The sequence below is a fragment of the Cherax quadricarinatus genome, chromosome 82 (genome assembly GCF_038502225.1).
Source record: "Cherax quadricarinatus isolate ZL_2023a chromosome 82, ASM3850222v1, whole genome shotgun sequence".
In the NCBI taxonomy this organism is placed as follows: Eukaryota; Metazoa; Arthropoda; class Malacostraca; order Decapoda; family Parastacidae; genus Cherax; species Cherax quadricarinatus.
The window spans coordinates 12635686-12652167 of NC_091373.1; the positions used below are offsets into that span (position 1 = coordinate 12635686).

At 40.2% G+C, this 16482-nt stretch overlaps 1 protein-coding gene across 1 annotated transcript in view; it reads left to right on the top strand.

Annotated features, from left to right (window-relative positions):
* LOC128702906 (tuberin-like) overlaps window positions 1-16482 on the top strand; it is a 174499-nt gene that overhangs the window by 119665 nt on the left and 38352 nt on the right. Inside the window, exon 21 of the mRNA XM_070102611.1 lies at window positions 9420-9511. Coding sequence (XP_069958712.1) covers window positions 9420-9511 — 92 coding nt within the window. The remainder of the gene's footprint in view (window positions 1-9419; window positions 9512-16482) is intronic.

Below are 16482 nucleotides of genomic sequence, written 5' to 3' on the forward strand. Positions count from 1 at the left end.
CACAATCATGACAAGTTTCAAAGGTAATGAATGATAAACACGTTATCACATGATTACAATCATAGACAAATTACAGAGTAATGAGCAGTTAACAAACATAGTAGGGAATTCATCCAATGCCCCAACAACAGATGTTGCTAGGTGCCTGTCTGTCCTCGGCAGACAGCCATTGCAAACAGCAGCATGTTGCCCCGGGATCTGCTGCTTGCACGAGCACCATCGACCCTCCCCAAGAGGTCCAAGAAGCCAGTGACTCCGTTAGCAGCCCGATGGAGAGCTGCCCTAGGGACATGTCAGCATCCTGGTGGACGCCAAGTTGATTGAAGATCCCAGGCCCTCGTGTGCACGGATGTTGAAGCTTGAGGAGCTGAGTACACACTGCCTGTGGCACACCTGACAGCTGCCTCGCGGTCGAACTCCACGATGCTGTCCCTGTAGTAGAAGTTCCTGTGAGCCCGGCACTCCATGCAGTGCCATCGCTGACATCGTGGGTTAGGGGAGAAGTACCCTCTATAGATGGGGTGGCGCTGGGAGTTGGGTGGGTGAGGCGGGGGAGACGCGCAGGGGTGAGGCGTTATGAGAGGGTCATTGTTTACTACACACGCCCTCCCCCTCCCCCCCAGCGGAGAGGGGGGAAGGTGCTGACTGGTCCTGACTCAACAACACCAAACCCTCTAAAACTGCACAACACTTCAACTATTTACGCTGAAACGATGCACTGGGATGTCCGTTCGCTGCACTGGTATCTTCTCAAAGCATTCACACTGAGTTCTGTTAAGTAGGGACCTGGTCAGCCTCTTTGACCAGGAGCTATCCTTGAAAATCCCACAGCTAGCCCGCTACACAACCTGCCGCGTCGGCCATGATGCTCCCGAGTGCCCTCCCCCATGTTAGTAGATGGTATACTGTATTGAAACTGACAAAGTGTGTGAAAGGACACAAATTCATACACTTAGGCCATCTTTATTGTATATGTCATGTCCTAGCACCTTGATCATTCTCAGTGACCAAGGTCCCAGGACCAACACATACCTAGTTAATCTGCTCTAAGTACTCACTTGTGTGTACTTACATATATGTAGTTGCAGGGATTGGGTGTTAGCTCCTGGCCCTGCCTCTCAACTTGCCTCTTCACTCTCTCATAGCCTTGTATGCCCTGTTGTACTTATTCTTAAGGGAGGGGTGAGCCATTTTTTCAGTGATCAGGACATTAAGATTGGAAAATTATGGAAAAAGTTTTCTTACTGAAAAATAGTGCAAAATTCTGGCAACATTTTGATGTAGTCAGCTTGTTTCTATCATATTTCTAAGTATGTTTTTCATTAAATGTATTTTTTTTTTATTCTTGCTATCATCAAAAATATATGTTGACAATTAGTGTTTTTTTTTTCCTCCAAAAATTTCAATTTTTATGATTGTTTCATTCTAAATACTCTACATGGCAACTTTTGTGCTGTCTGAAGTGTAGAACATGGTGAGTGTCTCTCTTAGTAGCCTGCAGGCTTTCAACAAAGGAGGAGTGCAACACGCTCAGATACTCTTAACTGTAGAGTTTCACACCAAACAAAAAAGAAAAAACTCAGAAATAAGTTATTGACATTTTCCTTTTTCTGCAATAAGTATTAACCCTTTCAGGGTCCGTCCCGTAGATCTACGGCTTTACGTTCAGGGTCCAAACCGTAGATCTACGCCATGAGCTCAGCTCACTCTGATAAACTGTGAGTGGTACATTTGGGCCTAGATATGAGAGAATACATCTATGTGGTATGTGTGCACCACATAAAACAGATCCTGCAGCACACTGTGTATAATGAGAGAAAAAACTGAAATCATGATTTTTTTGATTAAAACAGCAACTTTGCAGTGTTTTTTCGTATGTTTTTTATAGTTGTATTTGCGATTTCTTGGTCTCATTTGATAGAATGGAAGACATATTACAGAAATAGATATGATTTTGATTGGTTTTAGCACTGGAAATGGCTTGAAACTGAGCTCAAAGTAGCGGAAATGTTAAATTTTTGCCGATATTCAAGAGTAAACAAACGACCTCACACATAAACCATACCCCCGGCCGGGATTGAACCCGTGGTCATAGAGTCTCAAAACTCCAGCCCGTCGCGTTAGCCACTAGACCAGCTAGCCACAATAAGATTCATCCAACTAGGTATATTTCTACACCATAGGAAAGTTAGCACAGGCACCTCTGTGACCACAAATGCAAGTTTTTACAGACGAATCTCCAGCTAGCGTGGCCGTGACGAACTCTAGCTCAAGTCCCTTCACTGCCGTCAACATGACTTAACCCTTTGAGGGTCGACAGGCCCTCTCCGAAACTCGTTCTCAGGGTCGGCCAAATTTAAAAAAAAAAAAAAATTATTTTCTCTTATGAAAAGATAGAGAATCTTTTCCCGATCATAAAGACACCAAAAGTTTGAAATTTGATAGAAAACTTACGGAATTATGCTCTCGCAAAGTTAGCGGTCTCGGTGATATTTACGCATCGGCGATTTTGCCCACTTTGAGCCCCATTTTCGGCCAATTTCACTGTACTAGTCGACAAAAAAACATGAATATTTCGCTAGAACTCCATTTTTTCTATCGAATGGGTGCAAGAAACCACCCATTTATAAATTCAACTATCCAGTACAGTGGTCAGAATTTAGCAATTTTGCCAATTTCACACAAATTTCAAAAGATGCCAATTTCCGAATAGGGTCCAGAATAAACAAGAAAGACATTCCTGGCACTAAAATGACATTTCCTCTAGTCATTAGTCACGTCTCAAGGGCCCTCTTATATCCTTTTGCTTTCCACTTTGAATTTTTATTCTCACAAAAAATATAAGATTTACTGTTATGCAGACTACTGCATTAGTGTAAAAAATGGTATAAATATTATTGGTGCACTTGTAAAAGAATATTAGACTCGCCAGTTGACGTGTATTGCACGCTTGGCACGATTTGTTTACTTTTGAAGTTTGGTAAAAATCGAACATTTCTGCTACTTTGAGCTCAATTTCAAGGCACCATTCATTGTAAAACCAGTCAAAATCATCTCAATTTTTGTAATATGTCTTCCATTCTATAAAATGAGACCAAGAAAACTAGAATACAACAATAAATACCATACGAAAATACACTGCAAAGTCGCTGATTTATTAAAAAAAAATGGTCAAAGTTTTTTTTTTCTCATTATGCACTGTGCTCTCCAGGATTTTTTTTAGACTGTGCACACTGACCACATAGACCCATTCTTTCACATGAAGGCCTACCAGCTTTCTCCCACTAGATTTGAGGCCGCTAGAATTTATGAGTACTAGTACGTCAAAAACCCCTACGCGTAAAACGTACTAGTACGACCAAAACCCTCAAAGGGTTAAGAAATCGTAATGACACGATTGCAAATAAACCATACCCCCAGCCGGGATTGAACCCGCGGTCATAGAGTCTCAAAACTCCAGCCCGTCGCGTTAGCCACTAGACCAGCTAGCTGTGGCTAGCTGGTCTAGTGGCTAACGCGACGGGCTGGAGTTTTGAGACTCTCTGACCGTGGGTTCAATCCCGGCCGGGGTCTGGTTTGTTTGCAATCGTGTCATTACGATTTCTTAAGTCATGTTGACGGCAGTGAAGGGACTTGAGCTAGAGTTCGTCACGGCCACGCTAGCTGGAGATTCATCTGTAAAAACTTGCATTTGTGGTCACAGAGGTGCCTGTGCTAACTTTCCTATGGTGTAGAAATATACCTAGTTGGATGAATCTTATTGTGGCTAGCTGGTCTAGTGGCTAACGCGACGGGCTGGAGTTTTGAGACTCTATGACCGCGGGTTCAATCCCGGCCGGGGGTATGGTTTATTTGCAATCGTGTCATTACGATTTCTTAAGTCATGCAGACCTCACACATCTAATACACGTCAGCTGGTGGGTCTAATATACATTCACAAATATGGTGATGATATTTATACAATTATTACAGTATTGCATAACAGTAAATCTTCTATTTTTTGGTGTGAATAAAAATTCATTATGTGAATAAAAAATAAAAATGGAATTTATTTGTAAAGCCTCAAAATGTAACTAATGAACAGAGGAAATGTTAGTTTAGTTCCAGGAATACCTACATTGTTTATTCTGGAGCCTATTTTGAAATTGGAATATTTTGAACTTTGTGTTAAATTGGCCAAATTAACAATTTCCGATCACTTTATTTTGTAGTTGAAACAGTTGACTTGGCGATTTCTTGTGCTCAATTGATAGAATAGAAGTAATACTAGTGAAATAGCTAAGAATTTGGTTGATTGGAATAATGTAATTGGCCTAAAATGGGAGTCAAAGTCGGCAAAATCGCCGATTCGTAAATATCTCTGACACGTCAAAATTCGCGAGAGCATAATTTCGTCAATTTTCCACCAAATTTCGAACTTTTTGTTTTATTACCTTCACAAAAAGATTCTCTACGATTTCATAAGAAAAAAATAACAAATTTTTTTTTTTAAAATTCTTGGACACTGGGGCACCACTTCAGATTTGGGCCTTGGACCCTGAAAGGGTTAATAGTATTTTCATGATTTTTGCACACGTTATTGAGGAATGATAGTTCTACAAACACCCAGGGAGGATTTATGATGATGTTTACAGCTTTGTTTTTATTGATTTTTTCCACAAAAAAAAAAAAAAAATATATGGAATCTACTGACATTATCACTGAAATGCCCTGGGTCAACAATAATCTAGCCTTTATTTTTCATCTGATGTTAACTAGAGCATTGTACATATTCCCAATTTAATAGAAACAGGAAAGTTTTATAACCCATAAAATTGTGCATAATTTATTTTTTTTCTATCTGACATGAAGGGAAGAGAGAGGTGAAGGTTTATAAACTAAAAGAGGAGGCAGTTAGGGTAAGATATAAACAGCTATTGGAGGATAGATGGGCTAATGAGAGCATAGGCAATGGGGTCGAAGAGGTATGGGGTAGGTTTAAAAATGTAGTGTTAGAGTGTTTAGCAGAAGTTTGTGGTTACAGGAAAGTGGGCGCAGGAGGGAAGAAGAGCGATTGGTGGAATGATGTAAAGAGAGTAGTAAGGGAGAAAAAGTTAGCATATGAGAAGTTTTTACAAAGTAGAAGTGATGCAAGGAGGGAAGAGTATATGGAGAAAAAGAGAGAGGTTAAGAGAGTGGTGAAGCAATGTAAAAAGAGAGCAAATGAGAGAGTGGGTGAGATGTTATCAACAAATTTTGTTGAAAATAAGAAAAAGTTTTGGAGTGAGATTAACAAGTTAAGAAAGCCTAGAGAACAAATGAATTTGTCAGTTAAAAATAGGAGACGAGAGTTATTAAATGGAGAGTTAGAGGTATTGGGAAGATGGAGGGAATATTTTGAGGAATTGTTAAATGTTGATGAAGATAGGGAAGCTGTGATTTCGTGTATAGGGCAAGGAGGAATAACATCTTGTAGGAGTGAGGAAGAGCCAGTTGTGAGTGTGGGGGAAGTTCGTGAGGCAGTAGGTAAAATGAAAGGGGGTAAGGCAGCCTGGATTGATGGGATAAAGATAGAAATGTTAAAAGCAGGTGGGGATATAGTTTTGGAGTGGTTGGTGCAATTATTTAATAAATGTATGGAAGAGGGTAAGGTACCTAGGGATTGGCAGAGAACATGCATAGTTCCTTTGTATAAAGGCAAAGGGGATAAAAGAGAGTGCAAAAATTATAGGGGGATAAGTCTGTTGAGTATACCTGGTAAAGTGTATGGTAGAGTTATTATTGAAAGAATTAAGAGTAAGACGGAGAATAGGATAGCAAATGAACAAGGAGGCTTTAGGAAAGGTAGGGGGTGTGTGGACCAGGTGTTTACAGTGAAACATATAAGTGAACAGTATTTAGATAAGGCTAAAGAGCTCTTTGTGGCATTTATGGATTTGGAAAAGGCGTATGACAGGGTGGATAGGGGGGGCAATGTGGCAGATGTTGCAGGTGTATGGTGTAGGAGGTAGGTTACTGAAAGCAGTGAAAAGCTTTTACGAGGATAGTGAGGCTCAAGTTAGAGTATGTAGGAAAGAGGGAAATTATTTCCCAGTAAAAGTAGGCCTTAGACAAGGATGTGTGATGTCACCGTGGTTGTTTAATATATTTATAGATGGGGTTGTAAGAGAAGTAAATGCGAGGGTCTTGGTAAGACGCGTGGAGTTAAAAGATAAAGAATCACACACAAAGTGGGAGTTGTCACAGTTGCTTTTTGCTGATGACACTGTGCTCTTGGGAGATTCTGAAGAGAAGTTGCAGAGATTGGTGGATGAATTTGGTAGGGTGTGCAAAAGAAGAAAATTAAAATTGAATACAGGAAAGAGTAAGGTTATGAGGATAACAAAAAGATTAGGTGATGAAAGATTGGATATGAGATTGGAGGGAATACAGAATACTCCATTCTACTGAATGTACAACAATGCATACAACCATATGACCTGTCTTTGTAATACTCACTTGTGCTTTATAATAACCTGTTTACATTAATGTTTTATCACTGATTTCATCATTGCTTAGTTAATCTTAAGTTAATTTTAAGCCAGCCCGTAATGCTATGCATAGTATAAGTGGCTTTGGCATACTGCTCTTACCTGTATTTGTTGTACCTCTGTATGTGTGCTCAAATTTTTTAATAAATAAATAAATAAATAAATAAATAAATATTCAGATATTTGGGAGTGGACGTGTCAGCGGATGGGTCTATGAAAGATGAGGTGAATCATAGAATTGATGAGGGGAAAAGGGTGAGTGGTGCACTTAGGAGTCTGTGGAGACAAAGAACTTTGTCCCTGGAGGCAAAGAGGGGAATGTATGAGAGTATAGTTTTACCAATGCTCTTATATGGGTGTGAAGCATGGGTGATGAATGTTGCAGCGAGGAGAAGGCTGGAGGCAGTGGAGATGTCATGTCTGAGGGCAATGTGTGGTGTGAATATAATGCAGAGAATTCGTAGTTTGGAAGTTAGGAGAAGGTGCGGGATTACCAAAACTGTTGTCCAGAGGGCTGAGGAAGGGTTGTTGAGGTGGTTCGGACATGTAGAGAGAATGGAGCGAAACAGAATGACTTCAAGAGTGTATCAGTCTGTAGTGGAAGGAAGGCGGGGTAGGGGTCGGCCTAGGAAAAGTTGGAGGGAGGGGGTAAAGGAGGTTTTGTGTGCGAGGGGCTTGGACTTCCAGCAGGCATGCGTGAGCGTGTTTGATAGGAGTGAATGGAGACAAATGGTTTTTAATACTTGACGTGCTGTTGGAGTGTGAGCAAAGTAACATTTATGAAGGGGTTCAGGGAAACCGGCAGGCCGGACTTGAGTCCTGGAGATGGGAAGTGCAGTGCCTGCACTCGGAAGGAGGAGTGTTAATGTTGCAGTTTAAAAACTGTAGTGTAAAGCACCCTTCTGGCAAGACAGTGATGGAGTGAATGATGATGAAAGTTTTTCTTTTTCGGGCCACCCTGCCTTGGTGGGAATCGGCCAGTGTGATAATAAAAAAATATAATAATATGAAGGCTAACAGTTAAAACAAACACAGCCTATACATTTTTTAATGCTGCTTAATCCACTGTCAAAATCTCACTGAAATCTGACAGAAAAAAAAATTGCTGATTTCGCTCGCCCCTCCCTTTTTAAAACTGTGTGTGGAATCTGCCTCCAACGCTCCATTAGGTCATTCCGTATTTGACTTACATTACTCGTGCTCTTCCTGTGCTTTCACCCCTATCTCACCTGAGATTTATCTTCATAAAGTAAAAAATGACAAAGAACATAAAAAACAGAAGTGTGGAGTTAACAAAGGAGCAGAACCCTCAGCACTACAGACAAGTTCAAGTTCATTTTGATCTATTTCTTACCCTATATTTTATAGCATATACTCAGTGTGTTATTTACCTCTGCCTACTGAACATTTTTGTAATACTGCAGGTTTGAAGGAGCCACTTAAATAGTGCATTGTGTTCAGTATTTGGCAAGGCGTTAGAATCCCAGTTAATTTATTTCATTCTTATTAAAGAAGTTTATTTCAACAATTTTGTTTTTTAACTGTACCCTGCATTATAAAACACATTACCATTAAGCATGTTCCCAACTGGGTAGATGTGGCTGCTCTGACTCACATTTTTTGCTCCAAATAAATTTATATAGCATTCTGTTTTTCGAAAATAACTGCCTACACCAAGTGTTAACTGTATATGAAAGTGAGTTGTTTTCTTAAGTACACTATTGCAAGAGAAAAACATGCTAAATGTTAGAATGAATGAGGTAAAGTATTCACATTTTTATTTTTTAAGTGATACAGTATGTATGTACTTGAAAGACTGTTGCCAAATACCAATACAGTTTTTTCTTTGTTACTCTCCTTTTGCTCTTTTTCTTACTAATTTAACACCACTTCTATCATTTTAATAGGTCTTCTTTCAACAAACCAACCACATCCCACCAAAGAAAGGTGGCCCAAAAAGAAAAATGAAAGTTTCTCTTTTTAACTTTAGTAATGTATACAGGAGAAGGGGTTACTAACCCCTTGCTCCCGGAATGTTAGTTGCCTCTTATGACATGCGTGGCTTATGGAGGAAAAATTCTGTTCCACTTCCTTATGGAGATAGAAAGAAAACCCAGAGGGGTGTGTATATATGTGCTTGTACATGCAGTTGTAGTGTGACCCGAGTGTGAGTAGAAGTAGCAAAACATGCCTGAAATTGTGCATGCTTATGAGACAGAAAAAAGACACCAGCAGTCCTACCATCAATTAAAACAGTTACAGGATTTTAATAGGTATAATAAATAAAAAAATTGTTTGCACTCTTTTTCAGTGACTGTGTGAGGAAATATGCCTTGGGCTTCCTGTAATGTGTATACTTGAAAAAAAATTTCAAACCGGTGCAGAAATTTTAGTTCCTGATAGACCAATATGAAAACTTGTCTTTTCTCTAAAATTTCCTTAAATAGTTAGAGGTATGCTGGGAGCTGTATTTTGTTTAATGAAAATCATTAACGTAGCCCTATACCATATCATTTAGCTAACCAGGACTCCAAGTCTGGTTAGCTAGACTTGAGTCCTAGAGGTGAGAAGTACAGCACTTACACTCTGGAGGAGGGTTGGGGATATTTGCAGTTTTGAACTGTAGTTTTGGCACCCTTCTGGCAAGACAGTGATGGAGTGAATGATGATGTATTTCTTCTTTATTTGGTCACCCTGCCTCAGTTGGAGACTGCTAGTTTGTTGAAAAAAAAAGTGATTAGCAAGAGTTGAATTTAATTCGTATGTATTTCCAGCACACATTCTTTAATCTTCTGTGCTTGTATAAGTCCCAAAAACTATGTTTACTTTAATCTCCTATACTTGTATATGTCTCTAATACTACGTTTATACATATTCTTGATGTTAATAAATTGTCTATATTTCAATCAGCTAACACTCGTACACCTGTATTCACGCCTGGCAGCACAAACGTCAACCGCAGGCGTCACCGTTCAGAATTGCACAGGACAATATCACATGAGGTATGTTTGTCTGTTTCCTGTATTTTGGGATGATGACAGTTTGTTGAATCTAAATTGTCCTGACTTAAGGAAGTTATTGACCAACCTGTTGTTGCTGTTGGAGTGCATGGAAACCAGTGATTTTAAATGGATTTGCTTTTGGAGGGTGAGCAGGGTCACTTTTATGAAGGGATTCAGGGAAACCAGTTAGCTGGACTTGATTCCTGGACTTGTCAGCTGAGTTCTGGAGAAGTGGTGATTGTGTGAAAATAAATGTGGGAGACACTTGTGTTAAAAGATAAATAAATCAGCAAGTGAATAAATAAACATAATTAGCCTTGGTGGGAAACAGCCAATATGTTAAAAAAAAAATTATGTACAGTAGACCGTCATTTAATACGGTAGTTACGTTCCTGAAAATGCCGTGCTAGGTAAAACTGTGTTAGATGAGCTGAAGAACTTACGGGGCTCTCAGGAACATGAGTTCCTGAGAGACCCAAAAAAAGCCAAACAAATTTTTTTTTAGGCCTTCACCTCTTACAAAAATAAAAGTGAATTTGTAATTGTAGTTCAGTATTGTGATATATTATGTTGTTTTTACTGTTTTAAACTACAAATGTAACAGAAATAATAGTATTTCTTACTGTAAGTTGTGGGTGCTGGTGTTCGTGAATGATTGTGAATAGAGTGGATTAAGTCATTCAGTCAGTCAAGTCAGTAAGTCAAACCATTCAGTCAGTCAAGTCAGTAAATCAAGTCATTCAGTTAATCAGTAAGTCAAGTTAGTAAGTCAGTCAGTCAAATCAGTAAATCAGTCAATCAAGTCACTTAGTAAGTCAGTCAAGTCAGTCAACTCCTTCACAGCTTCAAACTGAAGAGTAATCTGTAATACAAATTCTGCTATTGGCTGGGCTACTATTATTTAATCCCGATGCTAAGCCACCCTTACGGACCCCCACTCCTATTGGCTCAGACACTGTCAAAGAGGCAAGCTACTGAATTGCTGGTTGGCAAAGGCCCACTCACACGAGCTGACACTCTTATTAGCCCAAATGCTGCCCAAAAGGCAAGCTACCACATCTCTGGTTGGCTGAGGTGGTCCTACACGAAGCAATTATAATAATAGAGTAGTAATAATACAGTGGTCCCTTGTTTATTGTCGTTAATCCATTCCTGGAAGTGCGACGATTATCGAAACAGACAATTTTCAAATAAATTTTCCCCATAAGAAATAATGTAAATACAGTTAAATACAGTATAGATGTAGTACATAAACAATACAATGGGACATGAATGAAACATTAACAGCATAACACTTACTTTATTGGCGATTCTTCTTAGTGTATGGAAGACTGGAGGAGGAGAGAGATTGGATTAGTTACTGTTTGGAAGGGGAATCCCCTTCCATCAACACCTTAGGTACCAAGTCCTTTTCTGGGGTTACTTCCTTCTCTGTTTCTTAATGCCACTAGGACTAGCTTGAGAGTCACTGGAGTCCTGTCTCACAAAAAAAGTGTCCGGAGAGCTCTGTTTCTGGCATCTCTTTAAAACTTCCCTAAAATGGGCCAAGACTCTGTCACTGGACAAGTTGCCGATATGGCTTGCAACATCCTTCTCAGGGTGAAGTTTCTCCATAAATCTTTCCATCCTACCCCACATTTCAAAAATCTCCTTAATTTCTGAAGAAGGCACCTTCTTCCACCTCTCTTCCTCCTCCTCTGCAGCAAGATTCTGAGCTGCGATCTGTTGCTGTTCCTGCTGAAGCTCTTGCAGCTCCTCAGTGATTAGCTCTTCGTTGTGGTCCTCCACCAACTCTTCCTCATCCTCCAAACTCGCATCCAACCCAATGCCACAATAGTGTTCACAACTGACATAGGCTCATCAGGGTCAACCACAAGCCCTTCAAAATCCCTCTTGTGAACACAATCTGGCAACAGTTTTCTCCAAGCAAAGTTCAAAGTCCTGGTAGTCACTCCCTCCCAAGCCTTACCTATAAGGCTTATGCAATGAAGGATACTGAAGTGTTCTTTCGTATGAACACGTGAGGGGACTGTCGCTTACTGGTAAACAATGGCACACTGGCTGGGAAGGGAGGCCGAGGCGGCTCAGAGCCGTGAGCATGCGTCCAGGACAAACGATGATTAGCGAGTCAACCGACCATTTGCAAGCCAATGTTTGCACTAAAATAACACGACGATTTCCGAAAAGGACGACTATCGAGCCCGACTATTATTGAGGGACCACTGTATTTTTTTTATTAACACATCGGCGACTGTTGGAAGAAAGGTGGGCTAGTGCAAAGATGAGTAGTGGGGGGGTTGAAGAGGGCTGGAATAGTTTTAAAAATGCAGTATTAGAATGTGGGGCAGAAGTTTGTGGTTATAGGAGGGTGGGGGCAGGTGGAAAGAGGAGTGATTGGTGGAATGATGAAGTAAAGGGTGTGATAAAAGAGAAAAAGTTAGCTTATGAGAGGTTTTTACAAAGCAGAAGTGTTACAAGAAGAGCAGAGTATATAGAGAGTAAAAGAAAGGTGTAGAGAGTTGTGAGAGAATGCAAAAGGATAGCAGATGATAGAGTGGGAGAGGCACTGTCAAGAAATTTTAATGAAAATAAGAAAAAATTTTGGAGTGAGTTAAACAAGTTAAGAAAGCCTAGGGAAAGTATGGATTTGTCAGTTAAAAACAGAGTAGGGGAGTTAGTAGATGGGGAGAGGGAGGTATTAGGTAGATGGCGAGAATATTTTGAGGAACTTTTAAATGTTGAGGAAGAAAGGGAGACGGTAATTTCATGCACTGGTCAGGAAGGTATACCATCTTTTAGGAGTGAAGAAGAGCAGAATGTAAGTGTGGTGGAGGTACGTGAGGCATTACGTAGAATGAAAGGGGGTAAAGTAGCTGGAACTGATGGGATCATGACAGAAATGTTAAAAGCAGGGGGGGATATAGTGTTGGAGTGGTTGGTACTTTTGTTTAATAAATGTATGAAAGAGGGGAAGGTACCTAGGGATTGGCAGAGAGCATGTATAGTCCCTTTATATAAAGGGAAAGGGGACAAAAGAGATTGTAAAAATTATAGAGGAAAAAGTTTATTGAGTATACCAGGAAAAGTGTACGGTAGGGTTATAATTGAAAGAATTAGAGGCAAGACAGAATGTAGGATTGCGGATGAGCAAGGAGGTTTCAGAGTGGGTAGGGGATGTGTAGATCAAGTGTTTACATTGAAGCATATATGTGAACAGTATTTAGATAAAGGTAGGGAAGTTTTTATTGCATTTATGGATTTAGAAAAGGCATATGATAGAGTGGATAGGGGAGCAATGTGGCAGATGTTGCAAGTATGTGGAATATGTGGTAAGTTACTAAATGCTGTAAAGAGTTTTTATGAGGATAGTGAGGCTCAGGTTAGGGTGTGTAGAAGAGAGGGAGACTACTTCCCAGTAAAAGTAGGTCTTTGACAGGGATGTGTAATGTCACCATGGTTGTTTAATATATTTATAGATGGGGTTGTAAAAGAAGTAAATGCTAGGGTGTTCGGGAGAGGGGTGGGATTAAGTTATGGGGAATCAAATTCAAAATGGGAATTAACACAGTTACTTTTTGCTGATGATACTGTGCTTATGGGAGATTCTAAAGAAAAATTGCAAAGGTTAGTGGATGAGTTGGGGAATGTGTGTAAAGGTAGAAAGTTGAAAGTGAACATAGAAAAGAGTAAGGTAATGAGGGTATCAAATGATTTAGATAAAGAAAAATTGGATATCAAATTGGGGAGGAGGAGTATGGAAGAAATGAATGTTTTCAGATACTTGGGAGTTGACGTGTCGGCGGATGGATTTATGAAGGATGAGGTTAATCATAGAATTGATGAGGGAAAAAAGGTGAGTGGTGCATTGAGGTATATGTGGAGTCAAAAAACGTTATCTATGGAGGCAAAGAAGGGAATGTATGAAAGTATAGTAGTACCAACACTCTTATATGGGTGTGAAGCTTGGGTGGTAAATGCAGCAGCGAGGAGATGGTTGGAGGCAGTGGAGATGTCCTGTCTAAGGGCAATGTGTGGTGTAAATATTATGCAGAAAATTCGGAGTGTGGAAATTAGGAAAAGGTGTGGAGTTAATAAAAGTATTAGTCAGAGGGCAGAAGAGGGGTTGTTGAGGTAGTTTGGTCATTTAGAGAGAATGGATCAAAGTAGAATGACATGGAAAGCATATAAATCTATAGGGGAAGGAAGGCGAGGTAGGGGTCGTCCTCGAAAGGGTTGGAGAGAGGGGGTAAAGGAGGTTTTGTGGGCAAGGGGCTTGGACTTCCAGCAAGCGTGCGTGAGCGTGTTAGATAGGAGTGAATGGAGACGAATGGTACTTGGGACCTGACGATCTGTTGGAGTGTGAGCAGGGTAATATTTAGTGAAGGGATTCAGGGAAACCGGTTATTTTCATATAGTCGGATTTGAGTCCTGGAAATGGGAAGTACAATGCCTGCACTTTAAAGGAGGGGTTTGGGATATTGGCAGTTTGGAGGGATATGTTGTGTATCTTTATACGTATATGCTTCTAAACTGTTGTATTCTGAGCACCTCTGCAAAAACAGTGATTATGTGTGAGTGTGGTGAAAGTGTTGAATGATGATGAAAGCATTTTCTTTTTGGGGATTTTCTTTCTTTTTTGGGTCACCCTGCCTCGGTGGGAGACTGTTTAATGGGTTATTTCATAAGCTGTAGCGGGGTTCAAATGATAAACTTCTTCTTCGGAGGCTTCTTTGTTTATTGTTAAGTCGTGGTGGGTACACAGGCTTGTGTGTTTGAGCCCATGGCCCGGGCAGGGCCATCCCACGAGAGAGCTAGTAGGCCTTCCGTCTTCCTGCTAGGCCGCTGTGAGAGTGAGAGTGAGGCAAGGGCAGGCAGGCTGGCTTGCCCACCGAGAGGCCTGGCTACAGAGGGCAGCATCTGAGTGGCGCGAAATATGAACTAAGCTGGCAGACAGCATGGGCTGTCTGTGCAGACAGTACAGGCTGTCTACAAAACGGCCGACTTGTTGAAAAAAAAAAAAATCGGCCGATTCCTACAAAGGCAGGGTGGCCCGAAAAAGAAAAACTTTCATCATCATTCACTCCATCACTGTCTTGCCAGAGGGGTGCTTTACACTACAGTTAACCCTTTGAGGGTCTGTGCCGTAGATCTACGACTTTACGTTGAGGGTCCAAACCGTAGATCTATGTCATGAGCTCAGCTCACTCTGATAAGCTGTGAGCAGTAAATTTTGGTCTAGATATGAGAGAATACATCTATGTGGTATGTGTGCACCACATAAAACAAATCCTGCAGCACATAGTGCATAATGAGAGAAAAAAAACTGAGACCGTAATTTTCGATTAAAACAGCGACTTTGCAGTGTTTTTTCGTATGTTTTTTATAGTTGTATTTGCGATTTCTTGGTCTCATTTGATAAAATGGAAGATATATTACAGAAATAGAGATGAAATGGCTTGTAACTGATCTCAAAATAGCAGAAGTGTTAAATTTTTGCCGATGTTCTAGAGTAAACAAATGGCCTCACACATCTGATACACGCCTGCTGGTAGGTCTAATATACATTTACAAATGTGGTGATATTATTTATACAATTATTACAGTATTGCATAACAGTAATAATATTTGTTTTGGTTTGAATAAAAATTCATTATGTGAATAATAAATCAAAATGGAATTCATTAGGAAAGCCTGGAAACATAACTGATGAACAGAGGGAATGTTAGTTTAGTGCCAGGAATGCCTGCATTGTTTATTCTGGACCCTATTTTGAAATTGGAGTATTTTGAACTCTGCATTAAATTGGCCAAATTACCAATTTCCGATCACTTTATTTTGTAGTTGAAACAATTGACTTGGCGAATTCTTGTGCTTGCTCAATAGAATAGAAGTAATACTAGTGAAATAGCCAAGAATTTGGTCGACTGGAATATTGTAATTGGCCTAAAATGGGAGTCAGAGTCGGCAAAATCGCCGATGTGTAAATATCGCTGACACATCAAAATTCGCGAGAGCATAATTTCGTCAATTTTCCATCAAATTTCGTACTTTTTGTTTTATTACCTTCAGAAAAAGATTCCCTTCCATTTCATAAGAAAAAATAGCAAAATAATTTTTTGAAAATTCTTGGACACTGGTGTACACTTAGAAATTTGGCCTTTGGACCCTGAATGGGTTAATAATAATAATAATATTAATACACAAATAACCCGCACATAAAAGAGAGAAGCTTACGACGACGTTTCGGTCCGACTTGGACCATTGACAAAGTCACACTGGTCCAAATCGGACCGAAATGTCATCGTAAGCTTCTCTCTTTTATGTGCGGATTATTTGTGTATCGTTCCAATCATGGTATTGTGCCTTTTTGTTATTTAATAATAATAATAATAATAATAATACATATGCAACAGTTAGACAACTTTATTCCGAAACGTTTCGCCTACACAGTAGGCTTCTTCAGTCGAATACAGAAAGTAGGCAGGAACAGTAGAGATGTGAAGACGATGTAATCAGTCCATCACCCTTGTAGTCGTAGAATTTGAGGTTGTCAGTCCCTCGGCCTGGAGAAGTTCAGTTCCATAGTCAGGAACTATCTGAAGATCAAGCGACAGTGCGGAGACTTAAATACTGTCGGAAGGAGAGGTGCAGAGTAGTAGTAGTAGTAGTAGTGAGAATGTAGCCACAGAGAGGTCATGTCCCTCTCAATGGCTACATTCTCACTACTACTACTACTACTACTCTGCACCTCTCCTTCCGACAGTATTTAAGTCTCCGCACTGTCGCTTGATCTTCAGATAGTTCCTGACTATGGAACTGAACTTCTCCAGGCCGAGGGACTGACAACCTCAAATTCTACGACTACAAGGGTGATGGACTGATTACATCGTCTTCACATCTCTACTGTTCCTGCCTACTTTCTGTATTCGACTGAAGAAGCCTACTGTGTAGGCGAAACGTTTTGGAATAAA